Source organism: Sapajus apella, unplaced genomic scaffold (genome assembly GCF_009761245.1).
Source record: "Sapajus apella isolate SASKATOON/1434 unplaced genomic scaffold, GSC_monkey_1.0 scaffold40, whole genome shotgun sequence".
Classification (NCBI taxonomy): domain Eukaryota; kingdom Metazoa; phylum Chordata; class Mammalia; order Primates; family Cebidae; genus Sapajus; species Sapajus apella.
Window position 1 is genome coordinate 20,142,263 of NW_022436980.1, and position 24,484 is coordinate 20,166,746.

The window sequence follows — 24,484 nt, forward strand, 5'->3', positions numbered from 1 at the left end:
TTTTTTAAAATAGGGAATTCTTTCCCCATTGCTTGTGTCAGGTTTATTGAAGGTCAGATAACTGTAGGTGTGCAGTCTTATTTCTGGATTCTCTATTCTGTTCCATTGGTCTATGTGTCTGTTCTTGCATCATACCATGCTGTTTTAGTTACTGGAGCCCTGTACTATAGTTTGAAATCAGGTAGTGTGATGTCTCCAGTTTTGTTCTTTCCGTTTACGATTGCCTAGGCTTTTCAGGCTTTTTTGGTTCCTTATGAATTTTAAAATAGTTTTCTCTAATTCTGTGAAGAATGTCAATGGTAGTTTGATGAGAAACACACTGAATCTACAAATTGCTTTGGGCAGTATGGTCACTTTAACTATTGATTCTTCCCATCCATGAGGATGGAATGTTTTCTCATTTATTTGTGTCATCTCTGGAGGCCATTATCCCTAGCAAACTAAGGCAGGAACAGAAAAGGAAATACCGAATGTTCTCAAACATATTACTTCTTTGCTTAGAGTATTAAGTAACTGCTATTTAAGAAAGCATACTTTACAGAATCACTAAGTAGAAAACAATGTGGCACGTGTGCTACTTTAATCGGCTTCATTTTAGTCCTCCAATACGAAATTGGAAATATAAACAGGCTAAAAAAGTTCAATTTACAGCTGTCCACAAACTGTACTTTAAAGGTTTACAGTATGATAAACTTGGAAGTAATTTAAAAGATATAAAAATACGTGGTTCCATTTTTGAGGGGGGAAAATAATTCATTTGAGGGAGTATCCTCCCCACACTCCCAGTGGATGGAGACAAGGGTAAAGGATGGAAGGCTGGCATGGATTAGGTAGAAGAGTCTTCATGTGGCTTCACTTTATGTCCTCAGTTTTGATTCCACGGCCCAAGATTTTAAGCACATTCTTGACAACACCCTTGACTTCTTCACTCCTTGGTTTTTCTGTTACATTCAAAGAGCTGCAAATTCCCAACATTAGGCTACTCTAAGCAGTCTGCCTTCTTCGTCCTATACTCTATTCAATGTGGACTTCTTGGGAAAATAAGACAACTCTACGATGCTGTCATATAACAACAGTGCCTGAAAATCTCCTACCCACCACTTACTTCAGACTCCTTACCCAGCCACTTTAGCTCAGGTGACTTCACGTCTGACTCTAAAGAGAAAATACAGGCCAGCAGGCTTCTCTTCCCTTTGATCTCAACCCCCTCCAAAAACAAACAAATAAACATAAGCAATTTATTATTCCAGTCATTAAGTCTCCTGTGAATACAAAAGAAAATAAGTGTCTCTTCTCTAGTCTAAGACTGATAACTTCACCTGGCTCTTAACTCCACCCACTCACTGGCAATCTTTCGGAAGCCACGTGGCCATCCATTACCCCCTTTCTCCTATCTTCCACTTCTCTACTGGCTCCTTCCTCTGAGACAATATGCTCAAATATTCCCAGTAGAAACAGCAGTGTCCACCACAAAAATGTCTCCACATTCTCTCTTTCCATCCAGCTACCACACTTTTGGTTGTTCTTTTCACAACAGAGCTTATGGAAAGAATTCTTGACAATATACGTAACCACTTTTCCCTCATCTTAAATCTATCTCTTCCCTCTCTTGCCAACACACTTCCATTTCTCATCCCTGATTGTTCCTCACCACTTTATAGGGACCACTCACTATATCATCTCCACTTCCTTTCTTAACCAAATCTAAAACACTTAAGATAGTAATGGAATGTTTTCTATGTTGGAAAAAAATGTTTCAAATTCATGAAGTCTCTCCGTCTATCAACTAAGCTAAGTCAGCTTCGCTAATCTTCAAAATTCTTAAAATTGAATCCTTTTCTGTAATTATAAAAACAATGAAGACTAGCAGTGTAAAAAAGATCAAGTAGGGTCTATAATATATCTAATCACTCTACACTTAAATGCAGAGTACAGAGAAATTACAGAGAAAATCCAATTACCACATAAAGAAAGTTAATTTAGTGTCTTAAAGTGGGCAGGGCCTAAGATTTATTATTGTTTTCTTTTTTTTTTTTTTTTTTTTTTTTGAGACAGAGTTTCGCTCTTGTTGCCCAGGCTGGAGTGCAATGGCACGATCTCGGCTCACCGCAACCTCCGCCTCCCGGGTTCAGGCAATTCTCCTGCCTCAGCCTCCTGAGTAGCTGGGATTACAGGCACGCGCCACCATGCCCAGCTAATGTTTTGTAGTTTTAGTAGAGACGGGGTTTCATTATGTTGACCAGGATGGTCTCGATCTCTTGACCTCGTGATCCACCCGCCTCGGCATCCCAAAGTGCTGGGATTACAGGCGTGAGCCACTGCGCCCGGCCTATTATTGTTTTCTTAAAATAAAAATACAAAACCTACACTACTGGGAAATCAATAAAAGTCCAAAGCCTGACATGTAAACATCTTAAATATGTTATTTCTATTGCGTAGGATATTTTTCAAACCTGTGAGTCTGCTAACAGTATTAAACAGAGCCAAGAGAGGAAAAAAAAAAAAAAACGGACTCAGAAATCTTTGCTGAAAGTACTTCTAGCATTGAAAAATAGAACCTGTGATTATCTCCCTTCCTTTAAAATGTTCACATTTACTTACTTGAAGGGTCCTATACATAACCTACTACTCCCTGTAAAAGTCCTCTCTCTCCTTCCCTTTATAGTTCAACTTCCTTGAAAACAGCAGTCTCCACTCACCTCCACTTACTCTCTCATTCACTCAAAACCTCCATCACTCTACTAAAGGTGCTCTCAGAAGTCGTTAGTCATCTTTCTCAGCTCTCATCCAGTTTACACACACTGCAAAGTTTGACTGTCTTAATACATTCTCATTTAGATTTTCCTCCGCTTTCCTACCCATACTCTGAATTATTTCCTTCCCTGACATAACTATTTTTTTATTCAAACCTTCAACACGTATATATTAAGCACCTACTACAGGCTACCCACTGTGTGAGGCACTGGGGATACAGTAGAGAAAAAAAAGTCAATGCTCTATGTAGCTTACCTTCCAGATGGCTATTCCAAGGTTCTCATCCAAGTCCTATCATCTAAATTCTGTTGACCAGAGGTGTGAACAGCTCTTTCTGAGGTGCAGTTTATTGATATTTGTTTAGAATGTAAACCACTATGAGCACAGATTAAACCATGACAGCCCAGCTTGTCCATGTACATATCCTAATCAGGTATAAGCCTCTGACCAATTATTTAAAACTCTAAAGCGAACAGCTAATTAGTTCTAAGCACTAGCAAACTGGAACAGCGAGTAAGCAGTGGCAAGCTGCATGTATTGAATTGTGGTTTCACGGCTTCATTTGTGCCACCACATTTCTGGGTGTTTCTTAATGCCCAGGTAATGAGACATCAGCACCAAAGTTTTGTCTCAACTTATTTTTTGACTATTGTTGGGACGCTGGTTACAAAACACTACCATAACAAAGCTCCTTAATTAGTTCTTGAATATTCTGTATGACATTTGGTAGAAGTGGAAAGAGAATAACTGTGTTACAGATTCACTTGTACAGTAGATATGCATGGAGCTCAATGGCCACAGTATGCCTTATGCAACTTATTTTTAAATACTAATCTCAAACCATCAAAACTTTCCAAGTATTTCAATAGTATGACAGCATATTCAGAAAAGACCTTGACAAGTTAAAGTCTTGTGAGAGGACAACTGGATACAAATTGATAATCGTGAAATAATGAAGTTATCTGGATTTGTGTCAGAATCAGACATGCTTGTTACAGCATTTTAACAGGTTATAAATTTATATGCCAAGGGGAAAAACACCCATTCAACAGCTTTAAAAAATTAGTAACATTTTGCATTAGGACGAAATCCACAAAAACAGCTTTGGGAGATTCCCTTGTAAATAATGTAATCTTCTCTAGAATTTGTGTTTTAATCAGGATCTTAAGCCAAGTAAAGAAGGTGCTAAATCTAGACCTCTTGGCTTTAAAAGCCAAATTTAAAAGCTACAGGATTTTATCACTGTATGCAATAGGCAAAAGACATAGAGATCACAGAAGTCTTGTTCTATAAACTACTAAAATTAATTACAAATGGAACAGATGTTTTAAATCTTAGATTTATTTTTAATCCACAATCCACGTAGATCAAATTGCACCAGTGGTACCAATGGTGCCCCTTTCTCTGCTAAGAAAAAAACTCAGTTGTTGGCCAAAAAATAAAAAGATACACAAAAAATGTTTCTCATAACTACATGTATAATGCTGCAATGCATTTGTTTTAAGATTTGGCTATAAAATTGGGGAGTAATTTCTCTAATGAGCAGTCAACTTCAGTGAGTACTCTAAATCCTTTCTTCTTTCATGCTTTCTCAAAATAAAAAACCTCAACACTGTTCCCTTCTATACATAAGGTGACTTTTCAGTATTTTAAAGGAAGAAAGAAATGCATCTTTTTTTTATCCCCATGAAAGCAGTTTATTTGGAAAGTAAAAATAGAGTATATCTTTTGCCTAAGACAGAGAATGGCATGAAAACAGCAAAAAGTCAGAGAGAGATATTACCTATGTCTACTACAAATTCCACTTTATCCAAAGTGTAATGATAAAAGAAGTATAGTCAACATTCCTTGTCTTGAAACTATCATTTCAGAAACATAATTGTTATAAAGAAACAACTATAGTAAATGAAGTGACAACACTTTGCAACATTTGGACAATTCTCAAGGGTACTATGCCAGCCAATAGGGATCAGAGTTTGGCAAAGAAATACATACTGGGTTTATTTTTTTAACCTGGATTCCAACCACCAATGAAAATTATTTTGAATAAAAGAGGATTTCAATTAATTTCCTGCTGGCGGTTAATCTAAACGGAATTCACAAAATAAAGGATTTCTGGTATTCAAATTGCACACACGAGACGAATAAATCCTTTGCATCACTTTGTGATGCAAAGAAGGCTTCAAAACAAAGGCTAGAAACTATTTAAAGGAAAAATAACACATGGAAATTATTATTTTTTGAGACAGAGTCTTGCTGTGTCACCTAGGCTGGTGTGCAATGGAGTGATCATAGCTCACGGCAGCGTTGACTCCTCGTTAAGGCAATCCTTCTGACTCAACCTCCTGAGTAGCTGGAACTACAGGTGTGTGCCACCACGCCTGGCTAATTTTTTTTTTATTTTTCACTTTTAGTGGAGATAAAGCCTCACTATATTGCCCAGGATGGTCCTGAACTCCTGATCTCAAGCAATCCTCCGGCCTCCCCAAGTGACAGGATTACAGGCATGAGCCACCAAGCCCAACAGATAACTTTGCTTTCTCATGGAGCTGTTTTAAGATCCAACTGAGATTAGATAGATAGATAGATAGAGAGAGAGATGGACAGACAGAGTAATGCTCTATGCAAATATATAGTACTTTCTTATACAGGTTAGGCATCCCAAATCCAAGAATCCCAGCTCCAAAATGCTCCAAAATCTGAAACTCTTGAGCACCAACATGATACTCACAGGAATACTCCTTGGAGCATTATGGATTTCAGACTTTTGATTAGGGATGTTCAACCAGTTGAGTATAATGCAAGCATTCTAAAGAGATATTCAACCTGTATCTTCTTGCTAAAATTATTAAACACCACCATAACAACTAGTTTTATGTAACAACTACTTTAAAATAAAAAAGAAGCAAATGCTACAAGATTCCCACCCAACTATGAAATGCTATGTCAGCTAAAGGATAAGAAAAAACTCCTTTAAGCATCAAGAAAAAAGATGAAGACTTGAAACAAATGACTTAATTAGACATCATTTTCTTAACTCAGGTTAAAAAGTTAGACTCTTAAAACAAATAGACATTAAATTTCATAAAATAGGTTCCTTTTAAGTGGCTTTTTTTTTTTTTTTTTTGGGATGGAGTTTCGCTCTTGCCACCCAGGCTGGAGTGCAATGGCGTGATCTCGGCTCACCGCAACCTCTGCCTCCTGCGTTCAGGCAATTCTCCTGCCTCAGCCTCCTGAGTAGCTGGGATTACAGGCACGCGCCACCATGTCCAGCTAAGTTTTTGTATTTTTAGTAGAGATGGGGTTTCACCGTGTTAACCAGGATGGTCTCGATCTCTTGACCTCGTGATCCACCCGCCTCGGCCTCCCAAAGTGCTGGGATTACAGGCTTGAGCCACCGCGCCCGGCCTTAAGTGGCTTTTAACTTACGTACTTTATTTCTACAAATAATTTGATCTTATGAGCTTACTGGAAGGTACTTAACTGCTTTCCGTCTGTAATTCTCCGTATCTAACTAAGTCACTTCAAGCCCTGCCCCTTTTCAAACTGTTTAATCCCATTCTTTACTGCTAGAGCCCATAATTTCCAAAAACATGAGCATTTAGTTACCTTCAGAAGCTATTTCACACAGTATTCCTAGAGATAAAATGATGAAAAATTTAAGTGTCCAACGAAGGGACCACAATGCACATTCCTGGGTTTGAAACTGTTAATTTTTTTTCTAAAAGCTTACACAGCAGCTTGAATATAACCACTATTCAATGAATGTTTGCTGAACTGAGAATGTTTTTGCTAAACTCCATTTTGCTTTTTCACATATGAGAGAAGGCACTGTCTTTAGTTTATACCTAACAGAATCCCATTTCAGCACTATGCAGCAGAAATGCTTTGTCAAGCATATTTTCTTAAATCTGTCCAGAAGACTCCTACTGAAAAGTTGGCTGCATATTGCAGTATATTTAACTGGGTGCTCTGAATTGCTTACTAGACTCACATAAGGAATGCATTTGTCCCCTCTCTGCAGTGACTACATAGAGATAAATGTGAATTAATTGAAATACATTTATTTAGCATGCAAAACCAATTACTAACTCTAATTCATGAATATTAAAACACCCACAGGAAAACAAAATCCTAGAAGTGAATTATTAAGAATTACTTTCAGTCTGGGCACAGTAGCTCACGCTTACAGTCCCAACACGTTGGGAGAGCAAGGAGGGTGGACCATGAGAGGTCAGCAGTTCGAACCGGCCTGGCCAACATGGAGAAACGCCATCTTTACTAAAAATACAAAAATTAGGCAGGCATGGTGACACATGCCTATAATCCACATGCCTATAATCTTAGCTACTTGGGAGGCTGAGGCAGGAGAACTGCTTGAACCCAGGAGGTGGAGTTTGCAGTGAGCGGACATCGTGCCACTGCACTCCAGCCTGGGCGACAGAATGAGACTGTGTCCCAGGGAAAAAAAAAAAAAAGAATTACTTTTAAAAAACTATAAAATTTAAATTATAATCAAAGGCTTTAATGTAAATAGTATAAAATAAGTCTTTTTCATTTCTTATCTTTGCCTGCCCTCTAATTAATTAGTTTATAAAATCAAACAACTGTCACATCATAACCCCTAATTCAACAAATGAAGTTCATTTTCTCATTTTTTCTAAGGTAGTATCTAGCCTTCCCAGTTCCACAAGCGGCCAATGTTTTTCTTAAACAAAGAGTTCCTTTTTCCTTCATATTTAATGTATTTTTTATTGATTATATAATATCTGAAATATCAATTACTTAGTTCTTAAATGATATTGAAATCTTTCCTCATATTTTAATGCTTATTAAATGGGAAGCACTGATAGTGCTATTTACAGAGTGCACAAAACTGAAAAATAACATTCTCAAGTAATTCCTATTCCCATCTCAAATTAATCATAATTGAAGATTCTTTGTGGAATTGATACTTTTACAATTTTAAGAAAAGTTTAGCAGTAATTTAAGAAGAGTTTAGCAATAAAAAACACCAATTAAAAGTTGAATATTAAGTAACATTTTTGAATTAAACAAGCTCCCAGTATCAACAGTTATGAAGTCTATACCAACACAATTTTTAAATTATGACTTAGATCTTTAGACATTATTTCAGGAAGAAAGTCTCAGAAAATGAGAACATATGTTCAAATCCAGTGCTAGTTTCTTCAATACCAAGAAGCTAATCACCAATCTTTCACTGTAACAATTTAACATTGTTTGATTTTACAAATCCAGTTTCCCATAACTTACGTTAATTTTTTAAAATTAAATTCAAATCACTTCAAACTATAAGCATTTTTACAAGACTTTCACCACACCCTTTGAGCGTACATGGCTGTAACCCAGGAAGCTTGAGAGCTGAGGCATTTTCTGATTACTCTGTCTTTCTACAAAGAATAAGCATTATACCAGTAGACAATTCCACAGCTCACAAAAACACTGGAGTCAGGAAACTCATATGAAATGACAGCTTAGTATGCTATTGTACGTAATTATACGACAAGTCTGTATTCGTTCATGTGTGTATTTATTCAGCATTTACTGAGCCACCTGTCCTTTATCAGCCACTGCCCTTGAGAAGTTCATTATCTAAAGAGCAGTAAGTCATGTAATTATACATATTTTAATACCACATGTAAGGTGATACAATGTGACATATATAAATTCCTCTGACCTACTCATTCTGACACACATATAATCTAGAACCCTGCTAACTAAAGTGTGGTCCACAAACCACCAGAATTGGTGTCACCTAGCAGCTAGTCAGAAATAGAGAATCTCAAGTTCCACCCCAAAATCTACTGAATCACAATCACAATTACCTGGGGAACATTTTAACAAGCTCCTCAGATAACTCTAATGCACATTTAAATTTTGAGAAGCACTGAACTAGAACATAACTGAAAATCGGCAAATGATGTCAAAGAGTCCACGTACTTTTAAGATCTTCAAGGTCCATCCTGAGCCTTTTTAAGATTATATTTAGGGCCGGGCGCGGTGGCTCAAGCCTGTAATCCCAGCACTTTGGGAGGCCGAGGCGGGTGGATCACGAGGTCAAGAGATCGAGACCATCCTGGTCAACATGGTGAAACTCCGTCTCTACTAAAAACTACAAAAAAATTAGCTGGGCATGGTGGCGGGTGCCTGTAATCCCAGCTACTCAGGAGGCTGAGGCAGGAGAATTGCCTGAACCCAGGAGGCGGAGGTTGCAGTGAGCCGAGATCGCGCCATTGCACTCCAGCCTGGGTAGCAAGAGCGAAACTCCGTCTCAAAAAAAAAAAAAAAAAGATTATATTTACAATTTTAACAAATTCAATGACTTAGTTTCACAGACTAGGAACAAACTGAGATACCACTGACAACAAAAAAAGAAAATAGGAAAAACTTACAAAAAGCAATTTCAAAAAGGGATGGCTGTGTGGAGTCATTTAACATAGCAACAATTTGTCTAGATAGGCCCTAAAGGTCTCACCATATTACAATAACACAAAAGTAATCGATGTTCTCGAACATGCCTCCTGTATCTAGATCATAAATTCCTTCAGGACAGAGACCTAGTTTTATCCTTAAATTACACTTACATTTGTAAACTGAATGACCCAAGTCATTAAGATGAGTTCAAGCTAGGCAGTAAGATATAGGATACCTTTTAGAAATAATTCCATCTGACAGAGTTAAAATAAAAACATTTACTCCAAAAAAAAAAAAAAAAAAGAAAGCAAGAAAGAGAGGGGGAGGGAGGGAAAGAAACAGGAAGGAAGGAAGGGAGGAAGGAAGGGAGGGTAAAACACCAGGATGGATGGGGCACACCTGTAGTTCCCAGCTATTCAGAAGTTTTGAGGCCAGCCTGGGCAACCTGAGACCTTGTTTTTTTAAAGCGAAGCAAAACAAAACAAAGAGTAAAGCATCCCCATTCTATAACCCATTCCCCAAGTACTCTAAGAACAGAGGCTTTTACTGAACCTATATTTCCCAATCCCAAAGTCTTGTGACTTTATTCAAACCCTCTTCTGGCAGCTGATGAGGAAAGTGCAAGGAGAAAAAGGAGAAAAGATTAGAAGAGGATGGAGGGAAACTAGAAATCACTGACCATCTCAGGGTTCCTCCACTCATGAAAATAAAACCAGCAAAAATACAAAGACACAGCAATCCTAAGAACAAATGCTATCTCTACAAAACATTCATTCCATGTCCTCTGCCCCTGTGAATCAGAGACATGCTCGCAAGCCCTCTAACCTAAGAACTCCCCAGAGACACCTTAAATATAGAAACATTTCCTCTCATGGCCCTCAACGAGCTGATTACCGCCAGTTTATGAAAAAATTCACTGTTCCAAGACAGCAAACTTAAGGCTATAACCAGCTAGGTCACTTTCTGAAAACTGTTGTAATGTCTGTCACTGATTCTTAAAGGTTCCTTTAACAAGTTAAAATTTTTTAATATTTTCCAGACCTACTTTTTTCTCCCGCAATTCTTGCAGGATACTGGAAGCTAAAAGACCTATTTTTCTGCGACTTCTCTCCAACCAGGTAGTTCTCATTCTTATTCTCAAAACAAATTAATTCTCTTGTCTATGTCCTTGCTTATGCTGTTACTCCATTCAGAGGCCTTTACCGTCTCTTAATCTGATTCCGCACTATCTATTAGCCACAAGCCATGTATGGATATTTAATATTTGAAATGTGGTTAGACCAAATTGAAACATAGAGTAGATGTAAAATGCACATTGGATTTTGAAGACGTGGCACAAAAAAATGTAAAATTATCTAATTTTTTAAACAATGATTACATGTTTAAATATGCTAATTAGATTAAACTGATCTCACCTGTTTCTTGTTAGTTTTAAAGCTGCTACTAGAAAATTTTAAATTACAATATGTGGCTTCCATTAGACAGCACTTGGTTTCAATCCTACGCATTCTTCAAAGCCTAATTGAAACACAGCTGCTTTCATGACGCTTACCCCCAATGACTCCAACTGGAAGTGATTTGTGCCCCACCCTCCACCGCCGACCTCCCAAAACACTTAAAATCACACTCCCAAAGAATGAGATTAATTTTACCTTGTTATACCTCCCAAACTCCAACATAAGCAAGTTGAAGAAAAAAACTATATCTAGATCATCATGACGTTTTCCTTGACACGTTGGAGAGCCCACACACTAAGGTAATGTTTGATGTGTGCCAATGGAGAGCTAAATTTCTCAATTACTAATTATCTATCCCTTTCAACGAGTTCCCTTATTTTCCTCTGTGATTAAAGTCAATGTCTATGAATGTCCTGTATTATTTTTAGAGTGCCCAAGAGGGTACACATATAATGAACAAGCAAATCCAAAACTAATAAATATGGCCAATACACTTAGATCAATTGTAAAACTTAGACAAGCCTCTAAAGGTTCCCTTTTTAAAAAATGACGTTTTACAACATAACTGTGTTGTGAAGATCAACTATTTCAAAAGTAGAAGCGTTTCCCAAAGATTAACTCTGGGTGAGCAGTTTACCAAAAAATTATTGATGGTCCTACGCCACAATCCCGAGTATAAATCAGGTAAGCATGCAAACGCTTGGGTGCAGCAAGAGCAAAGCCCCACATTGCATCTAAAGCTCAGAAATCGAGCTGTGAGAAAATGTAGCAGGGGAAAAGACGACTTGCGTGAAGAAAATGCATGATGAAAACTGTTGGAACGCAAAACGAGGTAACAGCCAGGATTTTTTTTTTAAAGTATCCCGACGACGTGGAAGGGATCCTCCTTGGGTGTATCGCTCAACCTCTGAACCCCCAGGCAAAGGCTGCAGTGGTCATTTTGTCTTTTCTTCAAATTGTATTTTAGTGCCTCAGATCTGCATCCAACAAACTTCCGTCTTCAGCCTACTCCAACTCCCACAGCAGGGACTCCGGCCAAAGCCAGCCCTGAAGCCACCCTCTCCAGCACACTTTGGAGACTGATGGACGACACGGGAGGACCGTTCTGAGGCCCAGCACCTGGATGACCCCAGGCTCTCAGGGAGTCCCACCCCGGCTCCCTGGGCGGAACCAGGCAGGCTGGGGGCACCCGCAGGCAGAGGGGGCGGGGCAGGGCATCGGACTTCGCCCAGGACCAGCCTCTCGGTTCCATGGCGACGCCAGATGGCGCCTCGGGGACCGGCAAGATGGTGAGAAGCAAAAATAAAGGGGCACTGGGAATCAGCCCCGGTTTTCACTCACCAGACGTCGCCGCTCGACGTTGGCAGTGGCAAGACCTCCTCTCCTTCCGCCATTGCTGTTGACGTCCACGTCACTTTGCCGAAAAGTGGACCCGGCGCTGAGACCGACTCCGAGACCCAATGTCGTAAAAGGTCTTCGGAAGTCCGGCACTGAGCTTCCCCGAAGAAAGAGGGAGGTGGCTAGGGACGGGAGGAACGCAACGTCACGGCGTCCCGAGGGCGAAAGGCAGCGTCTTGCGGGAGGAGACTTGGTGGAGGCAGCTGCCCCTCCAAAGACTACAGGTCCCATAATGCCGGGGTGCTGCGGGCGGGGCGGGGCGGGGTGGGCGGAGCTCAGCGGGAGCCATCCCAGTTGGAGGCGGTGCGTGACAACAGCGTCGCTTTTTGGCGTCCTGTTAGCGTCTTCATTCCAGCTTGGCGTCGAAATTACCAAAGTTAGAATTTGGAGTCCTAACTATTGGGGAAAGGAAGGGAAATGGGAATTGACACAGGGAAGGTGCCCGTAGGTGCACAATTCAGTAATGTCCTGCTGTGGCAATTCAAGTAGAAAAAAGAATGGGGTGTAAGGACAGACCACCCTATTTTTGAGGCCCACATACTTTACGCGTAAGTATTTAAAAGTTGTAAATCAAGCTAAATAGTAAAGGAGATACGTTCTAGCCTCCCAACTTAAACATATCTTTCTAACAGCCTGGAAGATCAAGGCCGGATTTAGAATTCTAGGACTGGAATTCCAGGCAAGGAGAGCTACCAAAACCCTCTTCCCGTTCCGTGGAGGGCAGACGCTTGGCCACCGCTGGGGCCACGCTCAGTTGGACGGACCTAAGGAAATGCTTTTGCAAACCCTGAAAACAGTGTTGAAGGAGAACGGTATGTAACAACATGGATACATCCGAAAAATGCACTGTTAAATGACCAAAACAGATTGCAGACGGATAGGTTAAGGATGGTATCATTTATATTTCGTGTTTAAAAGACAGTATATTAGGAATAGATGCATATGAGCTTAAAATGCAGGGGAGGGCTATCTAGAAAAATCGGAATGGCAGTTATATTCAGGGAAAGGGAGGAGTTTCCATTAAATTTTTAATTTTTTTTTTTTTTTTTTTTTTTTTGAGATGGAGTTTCGCTCTTGTTACCCAGGCTGGAGTGCAATGGCGCCATCTCGGCTCACCGCAACCTCCACCTCCTGGGTTCAGGCAATTCTCCTGCCCGAGCCTCCTGAGTAGCTGGGATTACAGGCACGCGCCACCATGCCCAGCTAATTTTTTGTAGTTTTAGTAGAGACGGGGTTTCACCATGTTGACCAGGATGGTCTCGATCTCTTGACGTCGTGATCCCCCCACCTCGGCCTCCCACAGTGCTGGGATTATAGGCGTAAGCCGCCGCGCCCGGCCTAATATTTTATTTCTTAAGGGCCCAGAGGTGGCCAAATATTCTTTATACAGTCTGTACTTCGGTATCTAAAATGTTTCAAATTTTTAAAAACGATTTTATTAAACACAAAACATAGCACAGCTATCTCATTTACAACCAAAAACATGTTCACTCTCTTCCCCAAAGGGAAATAATACAGATTTGCGTGGTAGTGCGCCCACTTCCAAGCCCCGAATCTCTGTGATGTTCAGTCCTTCGTTGGGGAACATTTCTTTTAACATAGAATGTGACTTTAGATGCCTCTATCAAAAAGAATAAAAGACGTGAATCTAGGTCACATTACCATCCTAATATTCAGGACCTCCCCTGGGTCCCTTCAATTGTTGCCAGTAGGTTTTAAGAAACTTTTCAGAAAATGGTTTTTAAAACTATTCAGCCACGGACATGAGAAGCAGTTGTTCACTAGTTAAGATTCTAGTCCTCAACTGTGATTCATTCGAGTATAATTAAATCAGCAACTGCTTTATAGTCTCTGGTAAAAGTGTTTTTCCATTAAAAATATGTCACTTGACATTTTTAAACCATTTATTCTGTATAAGTTGAAAGTTCTGACTTCTGTGTTCTTTAATAGAGCCAGAGCCATCTTCACGGGCATGTAGTCTATGCGATACTATGAGACCACATGCTTAGAAGAACTCTGTGCTTGATTTAATGCTCTGGTGTTGCCATCTTTAAATGCTTACTAATTTGGGAACAAGGAGTCACTGGTTTTCATTTTACACTAGGCCTTACAAATTAGGGAGCCAGTTCTAGATAGGGTCAATATCTTAATGATATATAACCCACTGGGGACAAGATTTCAGCTGAAACTGTTTAGTGATGGTATTTCTGGGGGATTTGGATCATTTGTTCTTTTGTTCTTTTTTTTTTTGAGACAGAGTCTCACTCTGTCACCTAGGCTGGAGTACAGTGGCATGATCTTGGCTCCCTGCAACCTCTGCCTCCTGGGTTCAAGTGATTCTCCCATCTCAGCCCCCGGAGTAGCCAGGACTACAGGCGTGTCCCACCATGCTTGGTTAATTTTTATATTTTTAATAGAGACGGGTTTTTCCATGTTGGCCAGACTGGTCTTGAACTCCTAACCTCAGGTGATGCACCCACCTTGGCCTCCCAAAGTGCTGAGTTAGATGTGAGCCACCACATCCAGCCTAGTTGTTCTTTATTCGTCAGCCTGTTGTAAGTTCTACGGAGTATTCGCTCCATGGTAATGATATTCAAGATCATGGTGACATCCTTTTTCCTCCAGTGATAATTCTAGAAATCTAGCTGCGAGGTCAAGTAGTACATGAAACTTGGAAGGCCTTTAACTCCTCTTTCTTTATTATTACTTATTTTTATTTTTCTGAGACAGGGTCTTACTCCCTCAAGTAAAATTTGTTAAATTATTATAATGGACCTCTGCTTAAAACAAAACAAAAGGCCGGGCACAGTGGCTCACACATGTAATTCCAGCACTTTGGGAGGCTGAGGTGGGTGGATCAGGAGATCGAGACCAGCCTGGCCAACATGGTGAAACCCCATCTCTACTAAAAATACAAAAATTAGCTGGGTGTGGTGGCGCATGCCTGTAGTCCCAGCTATTCAGGAGGCTGAGGTGGGAGGATCACTTGAACCCAGGAGGCAGAGGTTGCAGTGAGCCAAGATCGCACCACTGCACTCCAGCCTGGGCGACAGAGCAAGACTCTGTCTCAAAAAAAAAAAAAAAAATACTTTTAAAGAACTAGAGAAGATTTAATTATGAAATCATTCTTTAAAGTCTTCAAAATCATTCTGCATGTCTCAAAAAAATACTTTTCAATTATGAAATCATCTGCTTGAATTTTTTAAACAATTTTTCTCTCCTGATTGTAAGATTTCATCAATGATACTAGGTGTTCCATCTTCTTTTGTATTTCTTTTTTTTTTTTTTTTTTTTTTTTTTTTTTTTTTTTTTTTTTTTGAGACGGAGTTTCACTCATGTTACCCAGGCTGGAGTGCAATGGCGCGATCTCGGCTCACCACAACCTCCGCCTCCTGGGTTCAGGCAATTCTCCTGCCTCAGCCTCCTGAATAGCTGGGATTACAGGCACGCACCACCATGCCCAGCTAATTTTTTTTGTAGTTTTAGTAGAGACGGGGTTTCACCATGTTGACCAGGATGGTTTTGATCTCTTGACCTCGTGATCCACCCGCCTCGGCCTCCCAAAGTGCTGGGATTACAGGCTTGAGCCACCGCGCCCGGCCTTTTGTATTTCTTTATATCCCTCTGGAGCAGAGAGAGTTAGAATCTCTTTTTCTCATAGGCCTGGTGCTGTGCTAAGGTGTTACTATAGTGGTGATCACTGGATCTGTACACAATACAGCCATTCCAAGATGTATCTCCAAGAAAGGGGCATCCAAGTCTACATCATCCATGTGAGGTATGTCCCCTGCCTGCATTTATGCATCCAATTGCAATTCCCACATCCAAATGGGAAGGTGTGGTACTATTCCATGTGATCCTTAGATAAAATCAAAGTGATTTCTTATAAAGGGAAAATTAAAATGCCTTTGTTTTAAATGAAATTGTAGAGAATATAAAAAGATTTTTCATCTATTGTTTGGTGTTCTGTGCCATATAATTATGTAATTTATACTGTATTACATGTACTTAATTTCCACCATGCCTATGACACATAGTAGAGTCTCCATAAATGTTTGTAAAATGAACTAGGGACTTTTTTGAAATACTTTTGTAATGGATTAAGCTATTCACCTATACAAAAATGTCTGGTTGGGATCAGAGACAGGTAAGGATTATGTACTCATCTGCATGGTCATAGTTGTTATGTGAGTAGAGTTTACTTCTGTTTTCATTGTAATATTATTTTAGCATGTGTTAAAAAGAGATGAAATGATTATAGCTCTTGATCATTTATTCCATGTTCTTGCCACATACTCCTGACTTTTTTGCATTCTTAGGTAAAAACAAAGGCCTAATAAGATGTTTTAATCTGCTGGCCAACAAATTACCCCAAAACTCAATGTCTTAAAGCAATAAAAACTTAACCCACAGGTTCTGTGCATCAGGAAATTAGAAGCAGCTGAGCTAGATGTTCTGGCTTAGGGTCTCTTGAGGTCGGAGGCAAGATACTGGCCAGAATTGCAGTCATGCAATCATCTAAACACATCAGTGGGACTGGAGGATCTAGTTCCATGGTGGCTCACTGACATGCCTGATGAGTTGGTGTTGGCTGTTAGCAGCAAGCCTCAGAACCTCCCCAAATGAGCCTCTCCATGGGCTGTTTGAACATCCTCTTGACGTGCTGGCTGGCTTCCCACAGAGTAAGTGTTCAACAGAGACCCAAGATTGAAGCTATAACATTTGTTTATTACCTACCCTCAGAAGTCGTAATTTCTGCAATATCTTATTGGTCAGCTTTGTTCTACGTGGGAAGAAACCAAAACAAATGCTTGAATCCCAAAGGCAAGAAGTACTGGGGGTCATCTCAGAGGCTGGCTGCCACATGAAGTAATATTAAATCCTGCACATTCTTCCCTGTCCAGTGAAACTTGCCCCTGAGATTCCTGCTCATATCATCTCAGCCCTTCTTACATTCTGTCACCTCTGACCTAGTTTAGGATCATCAACACGCACTCTTATCTGGGCACTGAATCATATAGCATCTTATATTCTTTAACTTTGAGAATGACAACTGTTTTTAAGTTCCTCTGTAGCCTCCACTGCACCAAATGCAGGACTGAACATATAGCTCGTGCCTAAGAGTTCTTGTTAAATAACAAAATGTTGATTTTTGTTTCTACAGCTATTGTGTGAGAGTTTCAGAATTCTAAACTTTCCCAAGAATTTCCCTTTTTATCTTACAAGGACAAATGTTTTCAAAATTACTTCAGTTATTTGTCATTTTTAAATCCCATCAGGACCTGCATTCCCAGACTCTTTAAACTACTGAAGCTTAACATTTAATTGAATGATGAACAAAACCAAGTTAATTCTCATTCACAGATGACAAGTGAACAGTTGGCAGCAATTTCAACATCTGCTTTTAATTCATTTTAAAATGTTGAGCAAACTGATATTTAAAAAAAGAGAGTTGGAAACTCTGTTTCTCCGTTATCTTTCTAGTAGTTGTCTTCACTAATTAAAGTTGACTCTAAATAGGTAGACCCAAAGTAAACATTTGTATAGGGATTGACCAATTCTTAGGTTTGGGATGTTTGCACTTTAATGTAGGAGTCTGTTTAACCCTTCGCTCGTTCCAATTTTGTTCCCAAGTATTCCAGCCAAAAGATTTTTGGAGGGTTGAGTAATTCCTGGTTGGAAATAGGGATATTAAATAATATATTAGCTGGAACTAGCCTTAGTTTTTACAACTTAACTTCTTGCTTTTTCATGAACTAACAGCTCTAAGGACACACACACACACACACACACACACACACTCACACACACACAGGCACAATCTGAAAATAGTACCCTTTAGACAATGACAGTGCTATTCTTGATGTATAGTTTATCTCCATTTGTCTCGTATAGTTATATTCATTCATCCTTCCTTTTTGGCATATGTACGTCTTGCCAAATAAAATCATTAGCAAGGAATCATCTAAGATAATTGGATGGAATTGCATGATACAAGCTTTTAACAATGTGTGTTAAAAATATAGGTATATGTTACAGTTTCTCCAAATATGTTACTTACAAGCTGATTTCTCTAATACCCAGGCTAAATTGTTCAGCTTGTCACTGTTATTTTCACGTCTCAAATTTGCATAAGAAAAATACAAAAGTAAACAAAAAGAATTTTTAGCATATCATGAACATAAAAATGACTGCAGCTATAAAAGCATCCAAAAGTTTAAAGAATTTATTCTGTATAATTTTGCTCACACTTTTTTTCTGGACAATAATAAATTCTCTGTTGTTAATTCTCACCTATAATCTGATAACTCCTATATCTCCATTTCCATCCCATTATTCCTATAATAATGTTACCATAAAAAATTATTTTTAAAATTATTGATATATTCAGAGCATTCTGTGATAATTATCAGCAGAGACAAAGCCCATTTATCTGCAGCCTGTTTGTCTACCTTCAGTTTAGATAGATATTCAAAAGAAAAGAAAGAATAATCTTTTTTTTTCTTTTTTTGCACTCTGCATATATAAATCCAGCCATCCACTGGGCGCTTGCACTTGGATGACAGACATTGCAAACTCAACCTATGAAAACTAAACTCATTATGTCTGCCTACCTGCCAGTGTCTACCTGCCATTTCTTTTTGTTAATTTCCTTTACTTCTTTTTATTTTGTTAAATTTCAAAGACTATGTACGTCTACCTGCCATTTCTATAGAGCTGAATTTTTTCCTCATATCTCCAGTCATCTAGCCAGAAACTTGGGACTTAGTCTTCTTTTTTTTTTGAAAGTAAGAAAGAGAAAGAGAAAGAGGGAGAGAAAAAGGAGTCTTGCTCCATTGCCCAGGTTGGAATGCAATCTAAAAATAGGTATTAAAAACCTCTTTTATGCCGATAATTGTGCTTAATAGCGGAGACAGGAAGGAATAAGGGAAGAAGATAACAAACAGCCAACCAATATTTCATTTAAATCTGTGAAATGCTATGCAAATGCTGAAGAGTGATTTACTTTCAATTATGTGGTCACTTTCAAAATAGGTGTAATATGTTACTGAGAAAAATGTATGTTCTGTGGACCTGGGTGAAGAATTCCATAAATATGCACTGAGTTTACTTGTTCCAGGTCTGAGTTCAAGTCATAGATGTCCCTGTTAATTTTCTATCTTGTTGATCCGTCGAATATTAACAATGTGGTGTCAAAGTCTCCCACTATTATTGTGCGGGAGTCCAAGTCTCTTTATAAGTCATTAAGAACTTGTCTTAGGTATCTGGGTGTTCCTATATTGGGTGCATATATATTTATGATCATTGACTCCTGTTGTTGCATTGATCCTTTTACCATTATGTCATGTCCTTCTTTGTTTCTTTTAGTCGTTGTTACTATTAAAGTCTATTTTGTCAGAGACGAAAGTTACAACTCCTGTTTTTTATTTATTTATTTATTTTTTTGCTCTCCATTTGATTGGTAAGTCTTCCACCAACCCTTTGTTTTGAGTCTTTGTGTGTCCTTGCTTATGAGATGGATCTGGATACAGCGAACCAATGGGTTTTGACTTTTTATTCAATTTGCCTGTCTGTGTCTTTGATTGGAGCATTTAATCCATTTAAATTTAGGATTAATATTGATATTTGTGAGTTTAATATTGTTGTTTAATGCTAGCTGGCTATTTTGCCCATAAGTTGATATAGATTCTTCATTATGGTGATACTCTTTACCTTTTGGTAAGTTTTTGAGGTAACTGTTGTTCCTTTCTGTGTGTAGTGCTTCTTTCGGAAGCTCTTGTAAAGCAGGCCTGGTGGTGATGAAATCTCTGAGTGCTTGCTTGTTCGTGAAAAATTTTATTTTTCCTTCGTTTATGGAGCTTAATTTGGCTGGATATGAGATTCTGGGTTGAAAATTCTTTTCTTTGAGGATATTGAATATTGACCCCCACTCTCTTCTAGTTTGTAGGGTTTCAGCTGAGAGATCTGCTGTGAGTCTCATAGGCTTCCCTTTATGAGTAACCTGACCTTTCTCTCTAGCTGTCCTTAGAATTTTCTCCTTTATTTCAACCCTAGTGAATCTAACGATTATGTGTCTTGGAGTTGCTCTACTTGAGGAATATCTTGGTGGTGTTCTCTGTATTACCTGAATTTGAGTATTTTCCTGCCTTACTAGGTTAGGAAAGTTTTCCTGAATAATATCCTGAAGAATATTTTTCAGCTTGGATTCATTCTCTTCATGACATTCAGGTACACCTATCAAACATAAATTAGGTCTTTTCACATAGTCCCATATTTCTTGGAGACTTTGCTCATTCCTTTTTACTCTTTCTTCTCTAATCTTGTCTTCTCGTTTCATTTCATTAAGTTGGTCTTCGACCTCTGATATCCTTTCTTCTGCTTGATCAATTCAAGTGTTAAAACCTGTGCATACTTCGCGGCGTTCTCGTATTGTATTCTTCAGTTCCATTAATTCACTTATATTCCTCTCTAAATTGTCTATTCTCGTTAGGATTTCGTCAAACCTTTTCTCAAGGTTCTTAGTTTCTTTGCATTGGGCTAGAACATGTTCTTTTAACTCACAGAAGTTTCTTATTATCCACCCTCTGAAGCCTAAACCTGTTAATGGAACGCACTCGTTCTCCATCAGGCCTTGTTCCCTTGTTGATGAGGAACTGTGATCCCCTGTAGAGGGAGAGGCATTCTGATTTTGGGTATTCTCAGCCTTTTTACGCTGGTTTCTTCCCATCATTGTAAATTTATCCACCTGTCGTCTTTGTAATTACCAAGTTTCAAATTAGGCCTCTGAGTGGACGTCCAACTTGTTGATTCCCAGCACCGGAATCTGAGCAACCCACTGCGCCGGCCAAAACAGTGGCCTTAAGATTCGTGGTGCTTTTCTGCCCGGGAATCTCCGGTCTGGCTTCCTTCTTGAGTCCCTTTTTCAATCAGCTGAATAGGCGACTCTGCCTTCCCGGAGCTCCAAACGTTGACCAAAAGGGGACCGAGTCCCATCTACTCTGCACCAAGAACTGCCATGCCGGGGCGCCGGCAAAACCGCCTCGCCAGCCACAAGAGTTGTGCTGGCAACCCGTGGGGCTCCTCCGCTGGATATCTCCTGGTCCGTGAGCAACAAAAATTTGTCTGAAAGTGTGGCGTCCTCTCATTCTCTGCGCTTTCAGTGGGAGCTACAGTCCTGAGCTGCTAGTGATCAGCCATCTTGGATGTCTCTCCGGACTGTCTTCTTAACCGTCCTTCCCATCAGTCATTGTGGCCTGTGATTTTTTTTCCCTTCCTAAATATTTTTCAAGTTGGCTTCTTGTTCCCTTCTTCTGCAGATTTTCTCATTTTTGTCCTGGTTATGTTTTACATGAAGGGGTTCCTTAATTCGTCTCTACTTCTTTCCACTCTTCCCCATGCAGTCAGCACTTCCTCTACGCCGGGGGTTCAATCCTGCAATGCTCAGGCTGAGTTTACCTAGCAGTTTTTATTTTATTGTTGTATTTAATAACTTTAATGTCTTTACAAACTTTTCATTGTGTTTCCCCCAAGACTCCGTATTATTCAAACCAAACACCAATTTACACGTTTGTTACTTGCTAGGTTCTCCAAGGTATTTGAATTTGTGCCCCTTGTCACACATTTTCTAAAATGAAAATCTACCTAAATTTCTTTAATGACTCACCACTCCCTGAAAGAATGTCCAAATTTCTTATAACTGATACAGTATTCTCATAATCTGTCTCATTAAGTACTTTCCCATCTTTTTTTTTTTTTTTTTTTTTTTTGACACAGAGTCTTGCTCTGTCACCGAGGCTGGAGTGCAGTGGCATGGACTCAGCTCACTGCAACGTCCACTTCCTGGGTTCAAGCGATTCTCCTGCCTCAGCCTCCCCAGTAGCTGGGATTATAGGTGCACACCACCATGCCCAGCTAATTTTTTTTTTTTTTTTTTTTTAGTAGAGACAGGGCTCACCATGTTGGCCAGGCTGGTCTCAAACTCCTGACCTTGTGATCTGCCTGCCTCAGCCTCCCAAAGTGCTGGAATTATAGGTCTGAGCCACGGTGCCTGGCCCCCATCTTTCTTTATCACATATACTTCAGTCATTCTGCATTCAAGGCTTCAAAAATACCCTGATGCTCCATGACTTTATGTCTTTTTTAAAACTATTTCCTCTGCTTTGTTTCATTCTACTAAGTCTCTCAGCTGGTTGCTCCTAGCCACAAGCCGTAAGCATCATTTTCTCTGTAACCCTCTCTCCCAAACAGAATTATTCCTTCCTGCCATTTGCTGCTGCTGTCCCTTAAATATACCATTGCCATTTGATTTACTTGAATTTTTGTTCCTTGAGTTTATATTCATTCATTGGTAATTTATAGGATTGTTGGGAGGATGAAATGAGTTAGTAGAAGTGTTTAGAACAATGTCTGGCACATAGTATATGCTCTATAAGGTTTGTACTTATATATGCTTCTGTGTGTGCCTGTGTGTGTGTGTGTGTGTGTGTGTGTGTGTGTGTAAAATCCATTCAATCATTTATTCCTACAGCAAATTACTGTTGTATATCAGGTATGATGCCAGGCTTTGGAAATGGAAACGTATAACCTGGTCCCCAAATCTCATATCTAGTGGAGAAACAAGCATATAAAAACATAATGAAAATAAAGTTGGAAACAGTGTTGTAGCCCAGAACATGGATTGGGTCTAAGGATACAAATTATGGTAAATTTTGATTTTGATTATTTATGTGAGATGAGACATTGCCAGTCAGAGAGAATGACAATAGGCACTTTCACATGCTGTTTATGGTGGTCAAGTGATGTAACACTTTTAGATGGAAATTTTGAAATACTTAATTAAAATATGCATACCTTTTGAAACGTGCTTTTCCAAGAACTTACAGAAATATTTGCACATTGAGTAAGAATATAGACAAGGATGCTCACTGATGTTTTGTTTGGATTGTAATGCAATGAGGTCAGCCAAATTGTCCATCATTGAATGGTTCATCTGTATGATGAAATACCATGCTGATGCTAAAATAGAATGAGATAATACAGTGCATACTAACACAGAAATATGTTTATGATACATTAAGTTATAAAAGCAAGTTACAGAACACTCTCAATTATTATCACTTTTTTTTCCAAAAAAATTGAGATGATATTTGAACATACAAATAGAAAGATAATATATGTGGAATTGTTAACTGTGGTCGTTTTTTAGTGAGTAGGATTTAGGGAGGACTTTCACTTATATGTCTATAAATTGTTAGAATTCTTTTCCAATGAGTGTGTATTACATTTGTGATATGAATAAAAGTTTGGTGAGGCTGGGTGTGGTGGCTTATGCCTGTAACCTCAGCACTTTGGGAGGCCGAAGTGAGCAGATCATCTGAGGTCAGGAGTTCAAGACCAGCCTGGCCAACATAGAGTCAAACCCCATTTCTACTAAAAAAAATACAAAAATTAGCTGGGTGTGGTGGTGCATGCCTGTAGTCCCAGCTACTTGGGAAGCTGAGGCAGGAGAATTGCTTGAACCCAGGAGGCAGAGGTTGCAGTGAGCTGAGATCACACCCCGTACTCCATCCTGGGCAGCAGAGCAAGAGTCTGTCTCTCTAAAAACAACAACAACAACAACAAAAAAGTGTGAACTAGGCACAGTGGCTCACACCTGTAATTCCAGCAGTTTGGGAGGCCTAGGTAGGTGGATCTATTGAGTCCAGGAGTTTGAGACCAGTGTGGGTGACATAGATAAACCCTGTCTCTACAAAAAATACAAAAATTAGCTGGTCATGGTAGCATGCGCCTGTTGTCCCAGCTACTTGGGAGGCTGAGGCAGAAGGATTGCTTGAGCCTGGGAGGTAGAGGTTGCAGTGTGCCAAGATTGTGCATCTGCATTCCAGCCTGGGTAATAGAGTGAAACCTTGTCTCAAAAAAAAAAGGAAAGAAAGAAAAAAAAATGGAATTTTAGAAAAACCACTTAGAGGTTTTCTTAAGGAGGTTAGTCAGTCACTGATACTAAAGGTAAAATAATAATGGCAGGTCAAAGCAAGGCAGAAAAACATGTGACAGGCTTAATTGTGAGAGGGAGAGGTACATGGTAGGCATGTATATGAAAACAAATGGACAAGGCTGTCTTGGACAGCCCCTTTCCACACCATGTTCTTCTTTCTCTTAGACTGGTCTCCTCTGTGTTACTTGAATAGGCCATGTTCTTTCCCAACACATGGCCTTTGCTGTCTCTCTGTCTTAAAAGATCACGCAGCCCTGCACACCCTTGGACCCCAACATATGTACACATAGCATCTAGTTAGCTCCTACTCTTACTTCAGTGTTCAGCTCAGTTGTCTCTTCCTCAGAGAACAACAGCAAAGACTTTTGGAATGTATAGCAGTTCCCTTTATCATACGTGTATGTAGATGCATGACATTTGAGTTGAATGGAGGAATCAAGAAATT

At 39.4% G+C, this 24,484-nt stretch overlaps 1 protein-coding gene and 1 long non-coding RNA gene across 3 annotated transcripts in view; one reads left to right on the forward strand and one right to left on the reverse strand.

The window, feature by feature from the left end:
- The window catches only part of TBC1D23 (TBC1 domain family member 23), a 68,259-nt gene extending 56,028 nt beyond the window's left edge, over positions 1-12,231 (reverse strand). Inside the window, exon 1 of one of the 2 annotated variants that reach the window (XM_032299342.1) lies at positions 11,988-12,231. In XM_032299342.1, coding sequence (XP_032155233.1) covers positions 11,988-12,040 — 53 coding nt within the window. In that variant the 5' untranslated portion in view covers positions 12,041-12,231. The remainder of the gene's footprint in view (positions 1-11,987) is intronic. The other variant, XM_032299341.1, reaches the window with a different exon arrangement.
- Positions 12,232-12,339: 108 nt separating this feature from the next.
- Positions 12,340-24,484, forward strand: part of LOC116565607 — a 30,382-nt gene continuing 18,237 nt past the window's right edge. The window contains exons 1-2 of the long non-coding RNA XR_004275530.1: positions 12,340-12,856; positions 15,706-15,822. This is a non-coding gene — a long non-coding RNA (uncharacterized LOC116565607). The remainder of the gene's footprint in view (positions 12,857-15,705; positions 15,823-24,484) is intronic.